Genomic DNA, 23,188 nt, shown 5'->3' with positions numbered 1-23,188 from the left:
GGTATGTCACGACCCTGTGTTTTTCTCTGGACAAGATGCAGATGTGCACGGGGACATGGTAGACAGTGTGAATGGCATCAGGTGGGAGTGAAGATGGAAGCCCATGTGTGGATAACCCCATGTGTGAATGGGGGCAAAGGAAATTTAACTTAAAAGGTTTTAAAAACCTTTAAAGTAATTTATAATGCCTTTTATGAAGAAAACGTGGCCCATAAGCTATATTGGGGCCACGTGTGCTTTTTGGGGTAAAAGGAGGGCTAGCAGGCAAAAGAGGCGCCTTTCCCTAGAGGAGGCACATGTGCTTTTTGGAGTGGCTGCGTAGAAGTTGGCTGCGTGGAAGAGAGGAGAAAGCAGACCGGTTGACTGCGTGGAGAATAGCCGTACAGTACAGCAGCTGTGAGAAGGCTGGTACAGGCTGGTACGGGTGCTGCAGGTGCAGGCGCCTACTGTGCAGGTGTAAACTTGTACGAACAGGTACATACAGGCAGATAAGGACAGTTCTGTCCAGCAGGTATAGGCGGGACAGTTCAGTCTTGTACAGCCGCAGGCAGCACATCTCCAGGGTACAGATGGCACATAGAAAGCTAGGCCATGCGTGTGCTTTTTGGCTCGTGGAAAACAGGCAGACTGCAGCGCTTTCTCTCTCTCTCTCTCTCTCTCTTGGTGCTCAGGTGGCCAAGACTACAGAGGTGCACATGGTGCTAATCCCTCTTGCAACAAGGTTGTTTTGGGTCAGTTTATGGACTGATTATGGGCTGTTTTTGTTTGGTTGCAAATTCAGCTATGTGCTTGGGTTTTTGGCTGCAAGCACAGGTCACTTGAATATGTTTCTTGGCATGGGAGTGATGCAAGCTCGCATGGCTGCGTGCTCATGGAGCAGATTGTTTTCTTCCTGCTAGAAAGGAACAGTGGGACTTACAGTTATGGGCATCTCTATGTTGCCAGATGTTTCATGAGGGAACAGGCAACTAGATGTACGAGAAACAGGACAGAAGTTTCAAAGGGAAACAGGCCTAAGGGTTTCATGTGGAAACAGGTCGTAGGTTTCTCGACGAGGAAACATGTTTTTGAGTTTCTCCAGGAGATAGGTCACATGCAGGCAGAAGGTACAGGAGTGGACACATGTTTGGTACAGCCTTGCTACTGATAGGACAAGGGACAGGGAATCCATGACAGAGATGGATAGCACCCTTGGATGGTAGAGAGGGTTTGTACAGGTGTGTCAACTGTATGGTATGCTGTGCTGTGATACGAGTTCTCTTTTGAGAGACAGTTTGGGAGTCTGTGTTGTGATACAGGAGCACTGGATGTGTCAGGGTGTGATGCTGTTCATAGTGTGAGAGGCTATGGATGGTTGTGGCAGCCCTGATCATGGGAGAAAGCTTCTATATGCAGACTCAATGTGAGAGAGTCTTTCGATGTGAACAATGGCTGGACTTGTTTGTGGATGCCGTGTGGACAAGAAGCCAGATGCAGGTTATTTGCAAGCTTCAGGAGTTCTACTGGGACGGCTGAGTTCCCAGCCTTATATTGTAATCAAAGCTCTTTTAATCAATTAAAGAAATACCGCAAGGGGCGCCACTGCGATTTGGGGCCAATCGGTGTCCGTGTACTATTTGCAGGAGCACTCTAGCTCCCCCTGTTTGTTTTCCTTTTCTAGTTCCTCAATGGTGTTGAAGTGTTTTATGTGCAAATGTTTGTTCCACCGCCCTTTGGTTTCTGAAGGCCGGTTTACATCCTATATGCTGTAAACAGTCAACAGCAGCATGGGAATAGAAAACGCAAGTCCCTGTAGATGTTACGTGCTCTGATACCATGAAAGAATGGGTACTATGCTGTGATACCCACAAAGAAATGATGCTAGAACTGTACAACACTGTATATGGACAGCAAGCATAAAGGAGAAAAGAAGATCACTGCTGAATATCACCAGAAAAGGTAGTACATCACGTGGAGCAGTATGAGGGAGGTCCCGTAGATGCTGCCTATCACTACAAAAGCTGAAAAGAGAGGTGATAATGATGCTAAGCCTAGCCACCTTTATATAGGTGGGAGAGGAGCTGGTCGGCCAATAGCAAATCAGAGGACTGACCGACAATGCAAAAAAAATCTGAAATAATGTCTAAAAATAGGCAAAAAAATATGTAGTGCCTAGATGCATATGCAAGGCTTCATATGGAGCCAGATACAAGCATGAATGTGCATGGGAAAGTCCATCTGGGGATGAAATAATTTCCAACAAGGGATGGGGGGGGTCAACCCATTCCGGCGTCTATGCAATGTCAGCTATGCACATCTCTCTTTTATAGTTTTGTAGATTAAATGGCATGTGTGAAGGTTGTTGCCAATTCTATTGTCTCATTACAATAATGGTCAAGTGTTTTAGCAAAACACTGGAAGTTACATTGGAATCACAGCATTGGCTTTTTCACTCGTGTGAAGACGATCTGGTTGGAGTATAAACACTGGCTATTAGTGTAGTTAAATACCCCCGGCCTATCCACTTATGGGAGCAGTCATGCATCAAGGCATGTGCAAAAGAAAATTTGATTTATGGATTCTTAGAATCTATTTTGGAATCATAGGCTTTATTGCATGTATTCTCTTCTATATAGAATTGGCTATTTATGCTTGATTTATAGATCTTATTATCAAGCTCAAAGGCAACCAATATGGAAAATATTTTTTGGCTAGCATGGTGGGTTCACGTCGTCACAGGATCGAACTTGGCAAAGAAAAGCTAACTTTGAGTTTGCAAGTTATTATGAGGTGCTTTTGATTTTCAATGACCCTTGTATGACTGAACAAGGAGAATAGTGGGGTTGTTGTTTGCCTTGAGATGGTTTCAAGGAAACATTGTTTATGGCTCCCTTTATTGGGATGGATTATTCTTTTTGGCTCCCTTCATTTGGGATGCATTGGACTTATGGAACCCATGATTACCTCATGGATCGAGGATTTTTATTGGCGGCTGAAATGCCTGTAAAACTATTGATGGCCGAAATGCCTATAAACTCTGCATAGCAAAAATGTTTATGGAGCACCAGGGTATCTATGCGTGTGAGTGATTCTTAATGTGTGTTACACACTTGAGCCCACCTCTCCTCCCAAGGTGTGTGGTCAAAGTACCAACACGGAGTGCAAGTGGTAAGAGTGGAAATGACGCCTGGTTGGCAAGGGACTTATGTCTACGCCAAGGGTCATGTGGACTGACACCTTGTTGGCAAGGGACTATGTCTATGCCAAGTGTTAGTAAACTGGAATCTGGTATGTTGGGGACTTGATGTCTACGCTCAAATCTAGTGGACATTCTACATCCGCATGCACGATCAATCGGACTTCTATTTCTCGGCCCAGTGGTTGCATGTGTAAGCATGGAAGCCAGTGGAGAGTAGCATACATTTGACGTGACACTGGGGATTAGGGAACGAGAGATTGCTCCTTCGAGTTGGTGGATACAACTGCCAGTCAACCTTGCTCAAAAGATGTTGCTGAAGCACAATGCACATTTAATGCTAGCACCCAAAGCATGCAGGTAATCAGATGCAATCCTCATCAGACCTCAATCAATTACCCCTTCATTGTGCACATGGCAAAAAACATACTGCCTCGAGATAAAGAATTGTGTATCAAACAAAGCAAAGACCTCTTACCTCCACCACCATTCATGATCTTCCACTGCTAGTTGAAAATATGTCAAGGCTATGGTAATAAATGCTGTCACGATGATCAGAATTATGAAAACGATGAAGAGAATGCTGTAGATTGTGTACACTTTGTGGCCCCAAACACTCGCAAAAATGTAGTATAATTCGATATAAATTGCACTGAACGGTAAGAAACCTGCCATTGCCATCTGTGGAATTGTCCCTCTGTACCAAGGCAACTCAGGAATCTCCCTTGGGAACTTTGTCGTGCGGCAGGGAGCTTGAAACTCTGCTTTGCTATTCTTACCAGCTATCCCTCCCAAGACCAGCAAAGGAGATGTGACCAGTGCCCATATGAGAAGTATAACGACAATGGTGCCAAAAGGCAGTGCTGCAGTAGAATTGTATGCAATTGCTACAGTGTTCAGGAAACAAAAGGTCAAAAACAAAGGGCCACAAAACAGGCAGCCTGTAAGTAACAAGTTGCGCACCTGCATATATTAAAGTACAAGTGGGTTCAACAAAGATTCAAAAGTATGGAAAGAATGAAAAAGCATACAGCATAGGTATACAGTAAGAATGCTCACCCAATTGACTCCTTCAAGCTGCCGGTAATAGGAAGCTGCACTGTAGCCTGCAATCCCTGATGTGAGAGCATAGATCATAACAAGGGCACTATAAAGTGCACCTCTGTTGTAAGGGTAAAAGACACCTACTAGAGCCAGCATGAATATGAAAATGGCACTGCAAGACATACAAGATCCTATGAATAAAGTTTCACTACTGAAATTTGAAGTTTTAGGCAGCTACAGCAACTGAAAATTAGAACGAATTACTCACAGAGCCAGTAACTGAGAGCCACTTCCAAGCACAGCACAGAAAAGTGACTTGTGAGGAGGATATCTAAACACATCTCCATGAATGTATTTCCAACCTGTTTCCTCTTGATCATCAGCCATCTCCTCATCGCGTGAATACCTAGAGGTAAAGTTAACACCCAATTACTAAATCTACACCTCAAAAGTCAATGAAAGCGAAACATCATGCAAGGCTTACATTATTCTAACTTCAAATGTATGAACATTCTTTCCAAAACTCGCAGAAAAGCTTGATACACGACCAACCCCTGCCTGTCAGCAGGGGGCCATCCACAAAGCCTGCCATCAGGGATGGATTAGCAATCTTGCCCACCATCCAACTCCCCACCCACCCACATTGCATGGGCACAGAAGGTTGTGTATCAAGCCTAAGATGAGAGTCCAGCAGAAATCACATTCATGGCCAGCACACTTACTTGATGAAATCATTTTTTAGCACCCGCATTAGGATGGTTGCAAGAAAGCCCGTTAGAAGAAGCACCGTAACACACGAGTTGATAATGGAGAACCAATGGATCTCCAGATGTTGAGGAAGGAAAGAGTATTTGGCATACTTCTCCATGCGTCTGTCAAAGGGCTTATCTGTCTCTTTCCACTTAACAGAATACTGGAACTCAACTTCCACCTCTTTATCTTCTGTTATATCGACAGTGTAGCTGCGATCTGTGGCTACACTAATTTCTATCACCCGATCGTCATTGTAGAAAACTTCAAAGTGCACATGCATGTACAGCAGATACTTCATCTCATGTTCATCTACCTTTCCCACGAAGCCCCAGATAGGCAGGTCGTCATAGTACATCTGGAAATAATAATCTTTCTTTACTGCTTCACGGAAAACACGGACATCTTCCTTGGAGAGGGTCTTCTTGCACAAAGATTCCAACTCTTTGTCCTCTCTGAAATTTAGCTGATACTTTGCATGCACCATACGGTCTCCATTAAGGACTTCCCCAAGATCCTCCCTCTTTTCTGTTACCTGATCTGCATTTTCCAATTCCAAGCCAAATTTCCCAATTGAAGAGGGATGATCATGCAAAACAGGAGTTTATGAACAGAAAACATTAGAGAGTTGAGAGGAACCTGGAGAACAGAATGGTAGATCAAAATATCTGTAGGTCTCACTGCATCATGTCAAATAGCTAGTCATAAATCAGGCTGAACAGACCAAAAAGAGCACTAATGCAGCAAATGAAAAAAACCTATATCCAGTAATGTGAATCACCCCCTCCCCCTTTAAGGGTTTCACCATGTAAGTCATGAACCGATCCTATGTTGTTCTAAAGCAAGAACCCCCTTCCTTTTTCAGAATAGAACGCAAGGTCGTGTTGCATGAAGTCACAAGCAGGAGTTGTGCCAATACTACTCAAAACTCCATTGAACAATGCCATGCAATGGAAGTAGGCGACATCATGTAGATTTTTGTTATTTGCATAGTACACCAAATTTCTCTTTCCTATTCAGGATAAGGTGTAAGATCTCATTGTACTAAGGTAAGAAAGCACAAAAAGCAAAATTACTAGCAAAAAGGCACCATCACTTATGGCAAGCTAGATGGAGAAAGGATGTCCCCGTCCGTCTTTCGACCATGGCAAAATAAGCAACCCCATCAGTCTTTTTCTACATTCAAAAAGTGGCAAATTGTTAACAGCAACAAAAAGCCGTCACCCTTCCTTTCTGCCATGGTGAATCATGAGCAACCCCAAAAAGTTGCTCACAGAGACTAACATAGTAAATCAAGGGCAACGCCAACCCACCGTGCAATTTTTTCCTTGAGTTATTGGATGCCCATCCGGAGGCAGTTTTTGCATGCCTGCCCACAGTCAATTAGAACTTGTGGCCGTGGCCACAAGACCAATGAGTGGCCAGCGGGGATTGAGCTCAGGACCTTCCCTACCTGAGTTCTAAGCCCGCACCTCTGGGCTACATACCCGTTGGTACCAACCAACTGTTCCTTGTGTATTAACACGGCAAAAAGGTTCCCCAGATTACAAACCAACAGGCGAGGGCACCAAAAAGTAATATCACTACCACATATGTCCAATGCTGGACCAACATGACACGAATAAAGCAAGGGTCTACACGGGGTTGTTCAATCATCTTTCACAAACTAGAGCTAACTACATAGATCTACAAGCTTAAAGCATGGATCTACATCAAAAAACAATAATCCTTGGACCTAGCGGATTAGAGATACTGCAGATGTGCAGAAAAATTATGCATGTATGTATAGAAGTGGTTTACATTTGGATTGAAAGCTCACAGAAGAGAGGCTCATGGCTAAATTTTCTTTGAGGCACAAACCACTGCTCGAAAAACTTCATTTTTGCTCGGATCAATCACTGAATCCATGTGCCGACGGTTGCAAATGCGCCAAGAACAGCTACAACGTTTCAACCATACTTTCGCCAAGCACAGAACAGATTTTAGTGTTTGTAAGGGTTACCTGGGATTCTGAAAGGGGCCGACTTTGTTGGCGTAGAGGGGGACCGGATCTCCTTTGGAGTACTTGTGATCAGAACCGCTGGCCATGGCAAAGCGGCTCTGTAGTGAAACGAAGAAGAAGAGGCAAAAGAGGCCATAGATAGCCATGGCGAGAAACCTAGGTACAGAGCTGGAGAGAGTCATGGCAAGGTCACCCCTGCACACACAAAACGTCACACACCTATTCTCACTTCTTCCCTCTTAATATCCGTCTCAAAATTAAAATTTTGAAAAAAAAGCTAAATTCTTTTTTTCATAAATAATTTTAACGTTTGATAAAATTGATTCAAACCTTTTATTCTTCTTCTACTTCTTTTTGTCTTGCGAGGGTTATTTTAGGCACAGAATTGACAGACCAGGCCATCTTCCCCACCTCACCTTTTACTCTTGCTTCACTGCAAAAAGAATTTCAATCCTATAAAAGGTTCTTTTTGGAGTGAACCTTTTATTCTTGCTTCACTCCAAAAAGAATTTCAAAATCTAATGGCTCAATTTTAGGGTTTACACATTAGTACGGTGGTTGGATTCCCCCTATTGAGTGTTGGTGAGTGGAAACGAATTTAAAATTCATTATCGGGTTGCTTGGCAATGCCATGGACGGGAGGTGTGATCGGTTGTAGCTCCACATTTTCTATTGGCACTGAGTTAGGCGACCTTGAATGATGTTGCAATTGTGTTTAAGTCTATCTTTATCATATCTCGAGTGTGTAGGCGACTCCTATCGAGCCTTGAGCACTTACCCATGTAGATGTGTAAACCCCCTTAATTTTTACACCTTTATAATATAGTAAGATGTTTGTTTAATTGAGAAAGAGAGAGATAATCATATTGGGCAACTTTGCTAAGTTGAGGTTGTGAAACAAGTTTAAACTCTTTTGCTTTTGAGGTGGGAATCACCCTCATTTGTTAGAGAGTTTCTTATAATGGTTGTCCTCCAATAATCTAATATCTCATATTTTCTTCCCTTCATTGCTTTCTTTGAGAAATCTAATGGTCTGACCAACATTGACCAAACCTTATTCACTTCTTTATCATTTTTTTGGATTTGGCCCCACGTCCACAATTTTTGGCCTATCATCATTTAGCATGTGTAAATTAGCATCCTCCTACTTTACTTTTTGCTATATCTTTGGCCCTATTGTTGATCAAATATGCATCCAAAGCACCCACACATATACACGTGATAGAAGTGGAAATGTTAGGTATTTTGGTGTTAATTTGGAGTCTAGTCAAGTGTCCTTAGTAGTGTGAACACACTAGGTGTGAACACCCAAGCCCGGGTGCCTATAAAAGCATTATACATGGTGGAAGCATTCATATAATTCATTCATCGTTGTGTTGTGCAATCTTCAACTCTAGTGTGATGTCCCATCTCTCTCTCTCTCTCTCTCTCTCTCTCTCTCTCTCTCTCTCTCTCTCTCTCATTCTGAAATAGTGAGATCCTGATGATGATGGGGAGAGAACAAAGCTTTCCCGTACGGACTTCTCTGAGTAGGGTTCATCCCTCTGCTTCCTTCCTCGGTGGCATCTACCAAACTAGAAGCACCCAATCTCATTAGCTCCCCGCTCAGTTTGTTGTGGGGGAGGCCGCTAGGCGCTCCCCCTTTGATAATGTCTATGAGCCATCGACAATCTAATGGAGCCATCACCTCGAATTCTGCAACCTACTACCATACGCCTCAAATTCTACAACCTACTACCACACAATCGGCGTCAGTGCAGTGCCACCCCTCCCCCTTTGATAATGCCTACGACCAGATGGAGCCACCGCCGATATGCCTCGGATTCTGCAACCTACTACCACACATGATCGGCATCAATGCTACCCCTCCCAACTATGGTGGGGACAAGACCACTGGCATGCAAGAGTCGGCATGGCACATGGCATTAGCACCCTCTTTCTCAGCCATACAGCAAGACTCTCCTTTCACTAGCCTCAATGCAGGGAGCCAAGCAGTCCAAGGAGATGGAGGTCACCTGTCCCAAGACCCCCTACCAAAAGCACCAATTAACCCTCTCTTCATCTCGAGCGAAAGAACAAAGGCAAAACTACTCTCCGAAGAGCGACTTGACGAACTGTAAACTCATTCCAGCAAGAAGCCCATGCCTTCAATGGAAAGCAACATGTACATGGAGGAGAAGGAAGTCGAAAGGCTGCTCATGGTGTTGCACAAAGATAAGGATCTCATATGGAATTGCAAGCTAGGCTTATTGGTCAATGTTTCCAACCCAACTCTACTAGATGATGAAGGTATTAAATCCTTAGATGAGGATGAGGTGGTCCAAATTTCTCAAATCAATTTTACAAAAAGATTAGAAAAGGAGATTTGACCAAATGGACTTTAGTGAAGAGTCTTCGATAATGTCCTAACCCCAAAGGAAGAGAAACTTCCTAGCTCTAACCACAAAGAAAAAGAAATTGCAGGAGGTTTAGGAACCCCAATCCCTATTCAGGATGATGGTCTCCCCCTAACTATGTTGCAACGTCCCTCCCCCAGCTCAAAGTTACCTCAGCAAGAAGTCACGACCTCTAAACAAAGAATTTCCAAAGTTGGTCTTAGTGTGGACTCTCCTGTTTCTGAGGAGAAAAGAGCCCCTATGAGGGCCGGACATATTCCAAAAACTCAAAGAAAGTAATGTTTAAATCAATTATCTCATTCAATGTAAAGGGGATTACGGATCCCCTCGAAGCGTCCAAGATTAAAAACTGGTTTTTTAGGGAAAAAACACATGTTGTCTGTGTGCGTCTTCAAGAAGTAAAGGCCTCTAACTCTTCCTAAGAGAGTGGTGGGTAGGTAAAGGTGACAAATCTAATAAGGAAACATTTAAATGCCTTAAGAAAAAGAAGGCAAAGGACTTGGTACTACCGATGCTGAGAGATGCAAATGGTCAGCTAGCTGAATCTTTTGTGGAAAACATGACAATTGTTCATTCCCACTTCTCATAGATCTTTAGCTCACCTCTTGTTAGATCCTTGGACAAACGGAGAGTGTGTGCAAAAATGGCTAGGTGTAGGAAGAAAACAATTCCTTCATCGTCATAGCTACTTCCTTAGAAAAAGAGCTTAGCGAAGGAGAAATTGATGGTGCTATTGATGCCCTTAAAAATGGCAAAAGCCTTGGATTGGATGGGCTCCCTACTGACTTATAGAGGTGTTTTGGGAATGCCTTAATATTTTTTGCCTGGACTCTCGTTTTGTCATCAACTTCTACATGACCCACCCAAATGGCTCAGAGATCAAGGATGTCAAATTATTCCGAAAGGAAGGATATTCAGATCACTTGCAACCCTAATGGGATTTGGTGTCAGCATGCAGCAAATATGGGTATGGGTTATGGATAAAGTTAAAATGAAATTTGCCAGTTGGAAAGGTTTTCAAACAGGAAGAATAGTGGTTTTGAAACACATTCTAATCCTTTGCAACTATCTTCTTATTGTCCTATTGGAGACCATCCAAGGCAGAAATTAAACCGCTTGAGGCTCTATGTAGGAACTTTCTATGGGGAGGCGATGCAAACACCTTGAGGATCCCAAAGGTTGCATGGAAATATTGTACATTGCCCAAAAAAGGGGGGTTAGGTCTAGAACTGCTGACTAACAAGATGATAAGTAAATCGATGGTAAGAAGTTTGATGAATCCCACGGAAGACTAGGCCCTATTGTTACACATGTTGAGATATCGAGCTCATCTAGTGAGGCGGTGGACACTGATGACCCGCCTGGGGGATATGCCCCACACTTACACCACTGGCATGGTTAGTGAGATCATGGGAGATATGCGGCCAGTGGGATGACAGGCTGTGTGACAGCCATTCTAGAGACTGGCATAGTTATAGCGCCAGCTCATTTAGTCGGGTTCACACTATAGAGAACCCGTGTATGTATTGGTTGAGTACCTTTCATATTATGTGTACTCTTATTCTTGTATATGGTGTGTTGAGTGTTGAGTGAAGAAGAAGAAGATTTTCAGCCTCTCACCTTGTGTGTTCTCTATTAGGGTTTTGTGAGTGTGTGTGTGTGCTTGCAAGAGCTCAAGCTCTCTTCCCCCCTGCATCTTTTCATGGTATCAGAGCCTGGTTCGTGCTAAGGGCTGAGCTGCAAGCAAGAGAACCACAGGAAGTGGTACGAGGGTAAGAGCTTTAACTACTCTTCCCTATTTGTGTTGGTGACTACACCCTTGTCGGGAGCTCTACGGGAGGCACCGGCAACGATCTCTGATTGAGGAGCTTTCTTCGCGGGAGTAAAGCTATAGGGCAACTATATTGTCCTATTAGACACACAACGTTTTCTGGGCCGAAAACGCGTTTCGGGCACGTCTGGACCTCCGTTTTTCAGAAAGCAGGCGATTTCGAGCACTGCGGGTAAGTCATCGATTCTGTGCAGAACTCTGTTTTAAGAACTGCAAGAAGACAGATTGACTGTGCAGACACTGTGGGTGCTGCAAAGAGGTCTACAGTTGCCATTGGGTGTATGTATGCACATTGAAGTCACTGGTTGTGACATTTGAGAGTACTACAGTACCGCTGTGCAAAAATACAGCAGTTTGTGCAGAAAAACTAGAGTGCAGTTTCTGGTAAAATTGTGTGTTTGGCAAGATGTCAAATGATGGGATAACTCAGATTGTGGCTATGAAGCTTGATAAGAATAACTTCCATGCTTGGAGGTTCAGGTTGACAAATTTCCTGATGGGAAAAGGCTATTGGGACTACATAGAAGGTGAGCATGAAGAGGCATGAAGAGGCACCGGAGATACCGGATATAAATCCGACTGCTGCAGATGTGAAAGAGTTTAAAGACTGGAACCAAGGAGCCAGGAAGGTTATGTATTGGCTCTCCATTAGTATACAGGACACCATGATTGGGCACATTCAGGATGCCAAGTCCCCCAAGGAGGCGTGGGACACCTTGGCAAAGCTTTATGAAACAAATACCAAGGCACGTAAGATACAGTTGAAGAATGAACTTCATACTGTGGAGAAAAAGAGCATGTCTGTGAATGACTATGCGTTGAAGATAAAGGGTATTGTGGAATCCCTTGCATCTATTGGTGTGTCAGTAGATGATGATGATAAGGTGGAGGTCTGTCTACGTGGTCTCGGGCCACAATACAAGGCGTTCAAGACGTCTATTCAGACTCGAAAAAACATTCCCAACTTTACAGATTTGGTGTTTATGCTGATTATCGAAGAGAAGAGCTTGGGTGAAGACCAACAGTCTTCACAAAGCAAAAACAGTTCAGAGCAACAGGCCTTCTATACGAGTTCAGGAAGAGGACGAGGTAGAGGAGGCCATGGACGCGGTCAAGGAGGTGGCCGCACAGGTAATGAGAATTATGGCCAGCAGACAGCAGCAGCAAACAACAACAGTCCTAGAATCAACAACAACAACAACAACAACACACAGGTGGAAGAGGCAAATTCAGAGGCAGGGGGAGTCAAAGAGGCCGTGGAAATTGGCAAAGGCAGTATAATGATGCACGTGAATGCTATTATTGTGGTAAGCCTGGGTGGACATGTGCAGGCAGAATGTTATAAGAAGCAGGCTGACATGCAAAATGGAAAAGTGCAGCAAAACAACTATGCATCCTCAAGCAGAAATAATGAGGATAATGAAAGGTTGTTTGTTATGCAGCATGTCGTGAATGCCATGTCTGAAAATGTTGATGCAGCACAAAAAGATAATGTATGGTATGTGGATTCAGGCGCTTCAAACCACATGACGAGTCATGGGGAGTGGTTCAAGGAGACGAAAAACCCGGAAAGACCAGGTTTTGTGGAAACAGGGGATGACACTGCTCATCCAATTGCCCACGTTGGAGATGTGCCATTTGTCTATGCAGGATGGCAAAGTGAAGTACCTTGCAGATGTACTTCATGTACCGAACATAACAAAGAATCTGGTTTCAGTTGGCCAGATGATTGAGCAGGGTTTGCAGGTTCGGTTTAACCCTGATGGATGTTATGTTGAAGACTTTAAAGACAAGTGCAGGTTGGTTGCAAAAGGCAACAGAGTGGGCAGAATGTTTACGTTGGATGTAGACATGCTTGAGATGAGTGCTGCGATGTTTGCAAACGGTTCAGGAATTGTTGCAGACACAGACATCTGGCATAAAAGGATTGGATATGTAAATGTGCAGAGATTGAAGTCTATGCAGACAAAAGGAATTGTGACAGGGCTGCCAAAATTTAAAGTGGAAGGTATGCAGAAAATATGTGAAGCATGCCAATTTGGGAAGCAAACAAAGCATGTGTTTCCACGTAACAGATATGTGAGCAGAAATGCACTAGATGTTGTGCATTCAGATGTATGGGGTCCTACGAAGACCATATATATGGGAGGCTGCAGGTATTATGTGACTTTCATTGATGACCACACAAGGAAAGTGTGGGTATATTTCATGAAGGAGAAGAGTGAGGTGTTCACTCACTTTCAGAATTTCAGAGTTTTGGTTGAAAAGCAAACAGGGAAATATGTAAAGTGCCTAAGGTCAGATGGAGGGGGAGAGTACTTCTCCAATGAGTTCTTTGAATTTTTGAAGAAGAATGGTATTCGAAGACAGTTTACATGCAGATACACTCCGCAGCAAAATGGAGTTGCTGAGCGGAAAAACAGGCACATTGCTGAGATTGCGCGAGCATTGATGGAAGAGAAAAATATGCCGCATTGCTACTGGGCTGAGGCTGTTTCTACAGCAGTATACATCATGAACAGGACTCCAACTGCAGCCATACATGATGTAACTCCAGAGGAGAGGTTTACTGGTAGAAAACCAGATTTGTCTCATCTGAAAGTCTTTGGGATGCATTGCATATGTGCATGTGCCAGATGAGCTGAGAACTAAGCTGGATCCGAAAGCTGAAAAATGTGTGTTTATTGGATATTCCCTTGAGCAAAAGGGATATAGGTGTTATAACCCTGCTACACGTGAATTGAGGGTAAGCAGGGATGTTGTTTTTGATGAGATGAGCAGCTGGTATGCTGCTGAAAAATAAGCTATTGGGGCTGATGTGAGTGGAAGTGTGGTTGCATAGAATGCAGGTCAGCAATCACAGTCTTTGAGTGGACCAGGAGAGTCCTCATCTAGTGGGTCTATTGATAGACCATGGAGTGGCAGGCTGCGTCATAATACCAGTCCTGCAAATGTGATTAGTACATCACGTAAAGGAAAAGAGAAAGTGGTTGAGCCCCTTGGTATGCCTGACATTTCTGCAGGGCATTCTCATGTTGATGGAGAGTCTAGTGGCTCAAATATGAGCCTTGATGAGGAGCTTGGGATCCCAGCTATGAGAACACCTGGTGTAAAGAAGGCTATGGAAGCCATGAATGAAAAGCTGCGAAGATCTGGGAGAGTGAAGAACCCTGTGCAGAGGTTTACTTATGATGGTTATGTGGCACATCACTATGCATATATGGCAAAGGTTGTGCAGGTTGTTGAGCCCACATGCATTGATGAGGCTGTTGGAAATGTGTGTTGGGAGAAAGCTATGAATGAGGAGATGGATGCACTATATGGAAATGAGACTTGGGATTTAGTGCAATTGCCTGAAGGCAAGAAAGCCATTGGATGCAAGTGGGTGTACAAAGTAAAACATAACAGTGATGGAAGCATAAACAGGTACAAGGCTAGATTGGTAGCCAAAGGATATGCGCAGACATATGGCATTGATTATGAGGAAACTTTCAGCCCAGTTGCCAAGATGGCAACGGTGAGAGTTGTGATAGTAGTGGCTGCGTCAAAGCAATGGTCTTTACATCAGATGGATGTAAAGAATGCATTCTTGCATGGGGATTTGCAAGAAGAGGTGTATATGTTGCAGCCACCTGGTTATGAGGATGTGAGTCACCCCGAGCATGTTTGCAAGTTGAAGAAAGCCTTGTATGGCTTAAAATAAGCACCAAGAGCATGGTCTGACAAGATTTCTGAATATCTTGTCACTATTGGCTTTCATGTAGCCAATGCAGATTTCTCATTGTATGTGAGACATGGTGATAGAGGGGTTGTGCTTGTTGTCATCTATGTAGATGACTTTCATTACGGGGGACCATGATGCAGAGATCTTTGATGTAAAGATCCTGCTTAGATAGAAGTTCGAGATGAAGGATCTGGGGGAGCTCAGATATTTCTTGGGCATTGAGGTGATTAGGTCACCACATGGTATTGGATTACTGCAGAGACAGTATGGCTTGGACATGTTGTCCAAGTATGGTATGACAGGCTGTAAGCCTATTTCCGTGCCATTGGATCAGAATGGCAAGTTGAGTGCAGATTCAGGAGAGATCTTGGAGGATCCTACTATGTACAGACGCGTAGTAGGAAGTTTGATCTACATGACGATCACCAGACCAGATTTGAGCTATGCTGTTGGGTTGGTGAGTCAGTTTATGCAGGTTCCACGGAACCCGCATTTGGATGCAGTGAGACGCATACTGAGGTATGTGAAGTCTACTTTGCATTGTGGACTATTCTATGAGACTGGGACAGAGATATGTGTACATGGGTACACAGATGTGATTGGGCTGGTAGTATCTCAGATAGAAGATCTACCAGTGGATTCATGTTTTGTTTTTTTTGGGGAGTGCTGCTGTGACTTGGAGCAGCAAGAAGCAGCCTACGGTTGCTCTATCGAGTACAGAGGAGCTGCTATGGCAGCATGTGAGGTAGCTTGGTTAAGAAAGCTACTTGCAGATTTGGGTCTATCAGTGGATAGACAAGTTGTCATTTTCTGTGACAACATTAGCAGTATACAGTTGGCCAGGAACCCAGTCTTTCATGCTCGTACGAAGCACATAGAGGTCCACTACCACTTCGTTAGAGAGAAGGTCTTGGCAGGAGATCTTGACCTTGTTTATGTCAGCACAGAGGATCAGGTAGCTGACATCTTCACCAAAGCATTGGGTACAGAAAAGCTCCGTAGATTCTTGGTGTACATGAGATGGAGTTGAGCTCGAGGGGGAGTGTTGAGATATCGAGCTCATCTAGTGAGGCAGTGGACACTGATGACCCGCCTGGGGGATAGCCCCCACACTTACACCACTGGCATGGTTGGTGAGATCATGGGAGATATGCGGCAAGTGGGATGACAGGCTGTGTGACAGCCATTCTAGAGACTGGCATAGTTATAGCGCCAGCTCATTTAGTCGGGTTTGTATTGGTTGAGTACCTTTCATATTATGTGTACTCTTATTCTTGTATATGGTGTGTTGAGTGTTGAGTGAAGAAGAAGAAGATTTTCAGCCTCTCACCTTGTGTGTTCTCTATTAGGGTTTTGTGAGTGTGTGTGTGTGCTTGCAAGAGCTCAAGCTCTCTTCCCCCCTGCATCTTTTCAACACAAAGACTCTTCCTCGTTCCCTATGCAAGAGTGCAATAATTGGAGGAAACTACCTGCCCTGACCCTCTATTTCAGTAAGATCCCCATTAAACCTAAGGGTAGTTTGCTTGTGAAAAGAATGTGGTCAGCCTAGAACAGAGTTAAAGGGAACATCACACTCAATGACAACATCAAATTAAAAGCATGCATCTTCCACCAAGATTCAATCTAGTTTTCCATGGTGTGCCAGGACTATGTATCCCCTGCCTATGCATAGAGCTGCACAAAAACTTTCTAAAAAGGGCATTTCAATCTGGGCTAACATTTGGGACTTTAATGAGAGGACCTGGATGTCTAGTTTGTTTCTCACGCAACAATTCAAGCTTAATGAGGAAGATGTAAATCTGCTTACACAGAGGATGTCACTCTGGCACAACTAGAATACATTTCATATAATCAATAGGATCTCTTGTGACCAAAATGTTTGTTTGGAAAAATCAGAACTCCCTTCCGCCTATTCCATGGTTCAGAGACTGTGATCCACAATTGTACTCTAAATTAAACAGAAGGTGGAACTTAAACTGGAACAGAAATCAATGGAACTTTCGATTCATGAATATCTAGTCGAAATATATCCCTCCTAAAATGTCATGTTTGATGTGGCTCATACTGCATCATGCCTTGTGGACTAATGACCATGCAACCTTAATAGGTTTAGGTAATGGTTTACGTCAGAGCTGCAAGCAAGAGCAGGAAACCATTCCCCATTTGCTCATGCATTGTTAGAAAGTCAAACCGGCGCTCTCCTTTTTACAGCAATGCATTTATCCCAACCACCCACAAGAGCTTAACTGGAAAGATCTTTTGTTGGGAGAAGCAAATGGTTGTTCAACTAAAATGTGGAATTTAATCAGATTAGTGTTTCTTTAGAATGCATGGATTAATAGAAATACTGTGCTTTTTCATCCAAAAAAATGGCTGATGTATTGCAGGGACTAAAAAATTCATTGATGTTAAACTCTAAAGGACATCATGAAACTGCTATTAGCAAAGATAGAAGACTTGAATGACACTCTTGTGGATAAGATGCATGATATTGATGAGGACACCATGGACATAAGAAGAGACACAGAGCCACAACTGGTATTCAAGCAGAGGGAGTTAATGGCAGCTACGATACCAGAGATGAGGACCTGATGCAATTCATCATGGATCTTATTGAGGTCCAGGATTCTTTATGAGTTATAAGAAATGGTTTGGAGTTAAGCTTCTCACTTAAAAGCTTTTTGTAATTAGTCTGTAAAGATTGTAAGCTCTGTCGTTTACTTAATATAATTTAAAGCTTTCTATAAAAAAATATACACACCTTTTATTCTTCTTCTTCTTCTTGTCTTGCGAGGGTTATTTTAGACATGGAATTGACGGACCACATGCCATTAGGCATGCGAGAGAAGGGAGCGGGTATTGAACCCGGCCTATCTTACTACTAGGCCATCTCGTCCACCTCACCTTTTACTCTTGCTTCACTCCAAAAAGAATTTCAATCCTATAAAAGATTCTTTTTGGAGTGAACTTTTATTCTTGTGAAATTCAAAATCTAATGGCTCAATTTTAAGGGGTTTACACATTAGTACAGTGGTTGGATTCCCCTCTTTTGAGTGCTGGTGGGTGGAAACGAATTTAAAATTCATTATCGGGTTACTTGGCAATGCCATGGACGGGCACAACAATTGAGGTATGATCGGTTGGATCTCCACATTTTCCATTGGCACTCAGTTAGGCGATCTTGAATGATGTTGCCACTATGTATATGTCTTGTCATTGGTGGGCCAGAAGATCTCTTTGAGTTCAAACTTTATCATATCTCGAGTGTGTAAGCGACTCCTATCGAGCCTTCAGCACTTGGGTCTCCACCCATGTAGATGTGTAAACCCCCTTAATTTTTTACACCTTTATAATATAGTACGATGTTTGTTGAATTGAGAATGAGAGAAATAATCATGTTGGGCAACTCAGCTAAGTTGAGGTTGTGAAAAGCAAACGTAAAACTAGTCACACCACTTACACACCCAATATGAAATTGCCTTTTTCTCAGCATCAGCTATCTTTAAAACAATCCTTTAATGAAACCATTGTGTCACTGATCACAATCCTCAAAATCTGTGGTTGCATCCTTATTTCCAATTATTCCTTCATCGGTGTACTTATGGCATCATTGGCAACCAGAATGCTCACCACCTATTCACACAGGGGCCTGTTCGATAGTTCCTAGCTCATAGTAACGGCCAATATATTCACATAACAAAATGGAATCTCCGTGGAAGGTCGGCAAGATCAACCAACAGATCCATATAAAAGAGTCATGGACTCATCCATTGAGGACCAGTAAGGTCAATCAACCAGATCCATGCCCGGTTTCAGAAAACAACTCTTACTTCTTGATTCAATATCTTCCACGACGCACGTGTGGGTATCTTCGGTGACCCAGAGCCCGAGCATCGTATGGTCAGCACCCTCTAGGATCCTTCGGAGGTCACCTAGCGCTTCACTCATAGGCTGCTTCCTTGGTCCCTCATCCACCGTACCGGAAGCTCACCATTCAAATCGAGGTCAAGACCTCGACCGACCATGCTACGCGAGACGTCCTTGACTCCGTCAGCTGTTACAACTTTATCACTTAGGTCTGCATGACCTTAATCACAAGACGATCAAAATGCTTCCCCAGCATTCTTGACATAAAACGTCATTTACAAACAGGTCACAAATACAGTTTCTATAATGAACTCTCGTCTTTCCATATTATCCCTCATCAGTCCACATTACTTATTCCACATTCCATTCATATGTGTACTCATTGTCATCCAATCACATCATTTTCCATCTCATCACCTCAGATTCATTCACATCACATATCATTTATTCACATCCCAATTCACATGTCATCACATCTCATCCATTCACTCATATCGACGTCACATCATTTCACATACACATTCGCATTCTACATCCACATTCGTACATCCACATCCATACATCCACTTTCACATCCGCATTCATACATACACATCCATATTCACATCCGTACATCCACATCCACATTCATACATCCACATCCACATCCATACATCCATTTCCACATCCACATCCACATCCATACATCCATTTTCACATCCACATTCATACATCCATATCCACATCCACATCCATACATCTATTTCCACATCCACATTCACATCTATACATCCATTTTCACATCCACATTCATACATCCATATCCACATCCACATATCCCCATTCACATTCGTACATCCACATTAACATTCATACATCCACATATCCCCATTCACATTCATACATCCACATCCACATCCACATCCATACATCCATTTTCACATCCATCTGATTCTTATCACATCTCATCACATCTATTTATAGAATGTAAGAGAATTCTAATTTTTTGATATAAAGATTCTTTACGCATCTAATTAGGCATAAAGACAACTTTAGTAGGAATAACACTTTTATAAAAATCCTTTTATGTATCTATTTAGGCATAAATTCAATTTTAAGGAAAATAACACTTTCAAAATAAAAATCAATCTTTTATGCATCTTCCTATGCATAAATTCATTTTAAATGAGAATGACACTTTTGAATTAAAAATCAATCTCTTATGCATCTTCCTATGTATAAAATCAAAATTGATGAAAATAACTCTTTTGAACTAAAAATAGATTTCTTTATGCATCATTCTATGCATAAAATCAAAATTGATGAAAATAACTCTTTTGCACTAAAAATAGATTTCTTTATGCATCATTCTATGCATAAAATCAAAATTGATGAGAATAACACTTTTGGATTAAAATAAATTCTTTATGCATCTTTCTGTGCATAAATTCAATTTAGTAGGAATTACACTTTTAGAATAAAAGAATTTCTCTTATGCATCTAATTTATGCATAAAATCCATTTATGATGAAAATCACACTTTTAATATATATAAAAATCTTTTATGCATATGTTTATGCATACAAATCATTTATGATGAAAATCACTCTTTTAATATAAAAGAATTTCTTTTATGCATCTAGTTTATGCATAAAATCATTTATGATAAAAATCACACTTTTAATATAAAAAATATATCTTTTATGCATATGTTTATGCATACAAATCATTTAATGAAAATCACTCTTTTAATATAAAAGAATCTCTTTTATGCATCGAATTTATGCATAAAATTATTTATGATAAAAATCACACTTTTAATATTAAAAAAATTATCTTTTATGCATATGTTTATGCATACAAATCATTTATGATGAAAATCACTCTTTTAATATAAAAGAATTTCTTTTATGCATCTAATTTATGCATAAAATCATTTATGATGAAAATCACGTTTTTAATATAAAAGAATTTCTTTTATGAATCTAATTTATGCATAAAATCATTTATGATGAAAATCACACTTTTAATATATAAAAAATATCTTTTATGCATATGTTTATGCATACAAATCATTTATGATGAAAATAACTCTTTTAATATATAAAAATATCTTTTATGCATATGTTTATGCATACAAATTATTTATGATGAAAATCACTCTTTTAATATAAAAGAATTTCTTTTATGCATCTAATTTATGCATAAAATTATTTATGATGAAAATCACACTTTTAATATAAAAAATATATCTTTTATGCATATGTTTATGCATACAAATCATTTATGATGAAATCATTTTATGCATATGTTTATGCATACAAATCATTTATGATGAAAATCACTCTTTTAATATAAAAGAATTTCTTATATGCATCTAATTTATGCATAAAATCATTTATGATGAAAATCACTCTTTTAATATAAAAGAATTTCTTTTATGCATCTAATTTATGCATAAAATCATTTATGATGAAAATCACACTTTTAATATAAAAAATATATCTTTTATGCATACGAATCATTTATGATGAAAATCACTCTTTTAATATAAAAGAATTTCTTTTATGCATCCATTTATGCATAAAAATCATTTATGATGAAAATCACACTTGTATAATCAAAATAACAATTTCAATATGCTTCCTTCTATGCATAGAATTTAATTCTAAAGAAAGTAACACTTTTTTAATAAAATATTTTTAGTATGCATTTTCTTATACCTAGGATGAAAATTAACACTTTAAGAATACATATACGATAAGAATTACTCTTTTTGAATAAAAAAAAGTAAAACCTATTTTACACAATTTTAAAAAATTTTGCCATAACCTCCTTTGTATGGCTGACCATTTTTCAACTTTTAATTCTCTTAAATTATTTAGAAGTTCACCAAGAGTATTTAAATCATTCTAATGTAAACATTTTTTACTTATCATAGAGAAACATTATGAAAAACTTGATTTTATCCAATAATCATTCATCTAGGATAAAGAATGGTTGGATTTACTAAAGAAGAGAGGGGAATGCCTTTTTTCAATGAGGCATAACATCATAATCATTTTAGAGAAGACAAAAATCATAAAAACTATTAAAATTAAGCATAAATAAAAATTTATGTATTTCTTTACTACCATTCATCAATTAACTTCAATAGCATTAAAAAGCCATTCCAATTAAGCTTCTCAAGCTTGAGAGGGGTTGAGAAGAGAGAAACATTGAGAAATTATAGAAAAAGATCAAAATTCACCCTTACTCTTACAAATTGCTTGATTCTTTGATCACGGTAGAGGCCCCCAACCAATCAATTGGTTTGGTGTGTTGATGGAGGCACCAATGGAGATTGAAGAAGGACAAAAGCTCCAATTTCTTCAATTTGGAGAGAATTTTAGAGAATAGTAAAAATTATCATTGTGTCACTGATCACAATCCTCAAAATCTCTGGTTGAATCCTTATTTCCAATATTTCCTTCATCGGTGTACTTATGGCATCATTGGCAACCAGAATACTCACCACCTGTTCACACAGGGGCCCCTGTTCACACAGGGGTCTTTTCGATAGTTCCTAGCTCATAGTAACGGCCAATATATTCACATAACAAAATGGAATCTCCGTGGAAGGTCAGCAAGATCAACCAACAGATCCATATAAAAGAGTCATGGACTCATCTGTTGAGGACCAGCAAGGTCAATCAACCAGATCCATGCCCGGTTTCAGAAAACAACTCTTACTCCTTGATTCAATATCTTCCACGATGCACGTGTGGGTATCTTCAGTGACTCAGAGCCTGAGCACCGTATGGTCAGCACCCTCTAGAATCCTTCGCAGGTCCACTCATAGGCCGCTTCCTTGGTCCCCCGTATACCGGAAGCTCACCATTTAAATCAAACCAAGGTTGGTCAAGACCTCGGCCACGACCATGCTACGTGAGACGTCCTCCATTGACTCTTCGTCAGCTGTTACAACTTTATCAGTTAGGTCTGCACGACCTTAATCACAAGACGGTCAAAATGCTTCCCCAGCATTCTTGACATAAAACAGTCATTTACAAACAGGTCACAAATACAGTTTCTATAATGAACTCTCGTCTTTCCATATTATCCCTCATCAGTCCACATAACTTATTCCACATTCCATTCATATGTGTACTCATAGTCATCCAATCACATCATTTTTTATCTCATCACCTCAGATTCATTCACATCACATATCATTTATTCACATCCCAATTCACATGTCATCACATCTCATCCATTCACTCATATCGACGTCACATCCCAATTCACGTGTCATCACATCTCATCCATTCACTTATATCGACGTCACATCATTTCACATACACATTCGTATTCTACATCCACATCCATACATCCACTTCCACATCCGCATTCATACATACACATCCATATCCACATCCAT

At 41.1% G+C, this 23,188-nt stretch overlaps 1 protein-coding gene across 1 annotated transcript in view; it reads right to left on the bottom strand.

The window, feature by feature from the left end:
* LOC147635533 (transmembrane 9 superfamily member 2-like) overlaps nt 1-7,195 on the bottom strand; it is a 30,473-nt gene extending 23,278 nt beyond the window's left edge. Inside the window, exons 1-6 of the mRNA XM_086802874.1 lie at nt 6,972-7,195; nt 5,609-5,649; nt 4,942-5,509; nt 4,488-4,625; nt 4,235-4,391; nt 3,654-4,138 (exon numbers count right to left, since the gene is read on the bottom strand). Coding sequence (XP_086659000.1) covers nt 3,654-4,138; nt 4,235-4,391; nt 4,488-4,625; nt 4,942-5,509; nt 5,609-5,649; nt 6,972-7,153 — 1,571 coding nt within the window. The 5' untranslated portion in view covers nt 7,154-7,195. The remainder of the gene's footprint in view (nt 1-3,653; nt 4,139-4,234; nt 4,392-4,487; nt 4,626-4,941; nt 5,510-5,608; nt 5,650-6,971) is intronic.
* Nucleotides 7,196-23,188: the final 15,993 nt, after the last annotated feature.

The sequence above is a fragment of the Cibotium barometz genome, chromosome 9, assembly GCF_041138505.1.
Source record: "Cibotium barometz isolate CiBa-2024 chromosome 9, ASM4113850v1, whole genome shotgun sequence".
Taxonomy (NCBI): Eukaryota; Viridiplantae; Streptophyta; class Polypodiopsida; order Cyatheales; family Cibotiaceae; genus Cibotium; species Cibotium barometz.
This window is presented reverse-complemented; position numbering and strand designations above follow the sequence as displayed.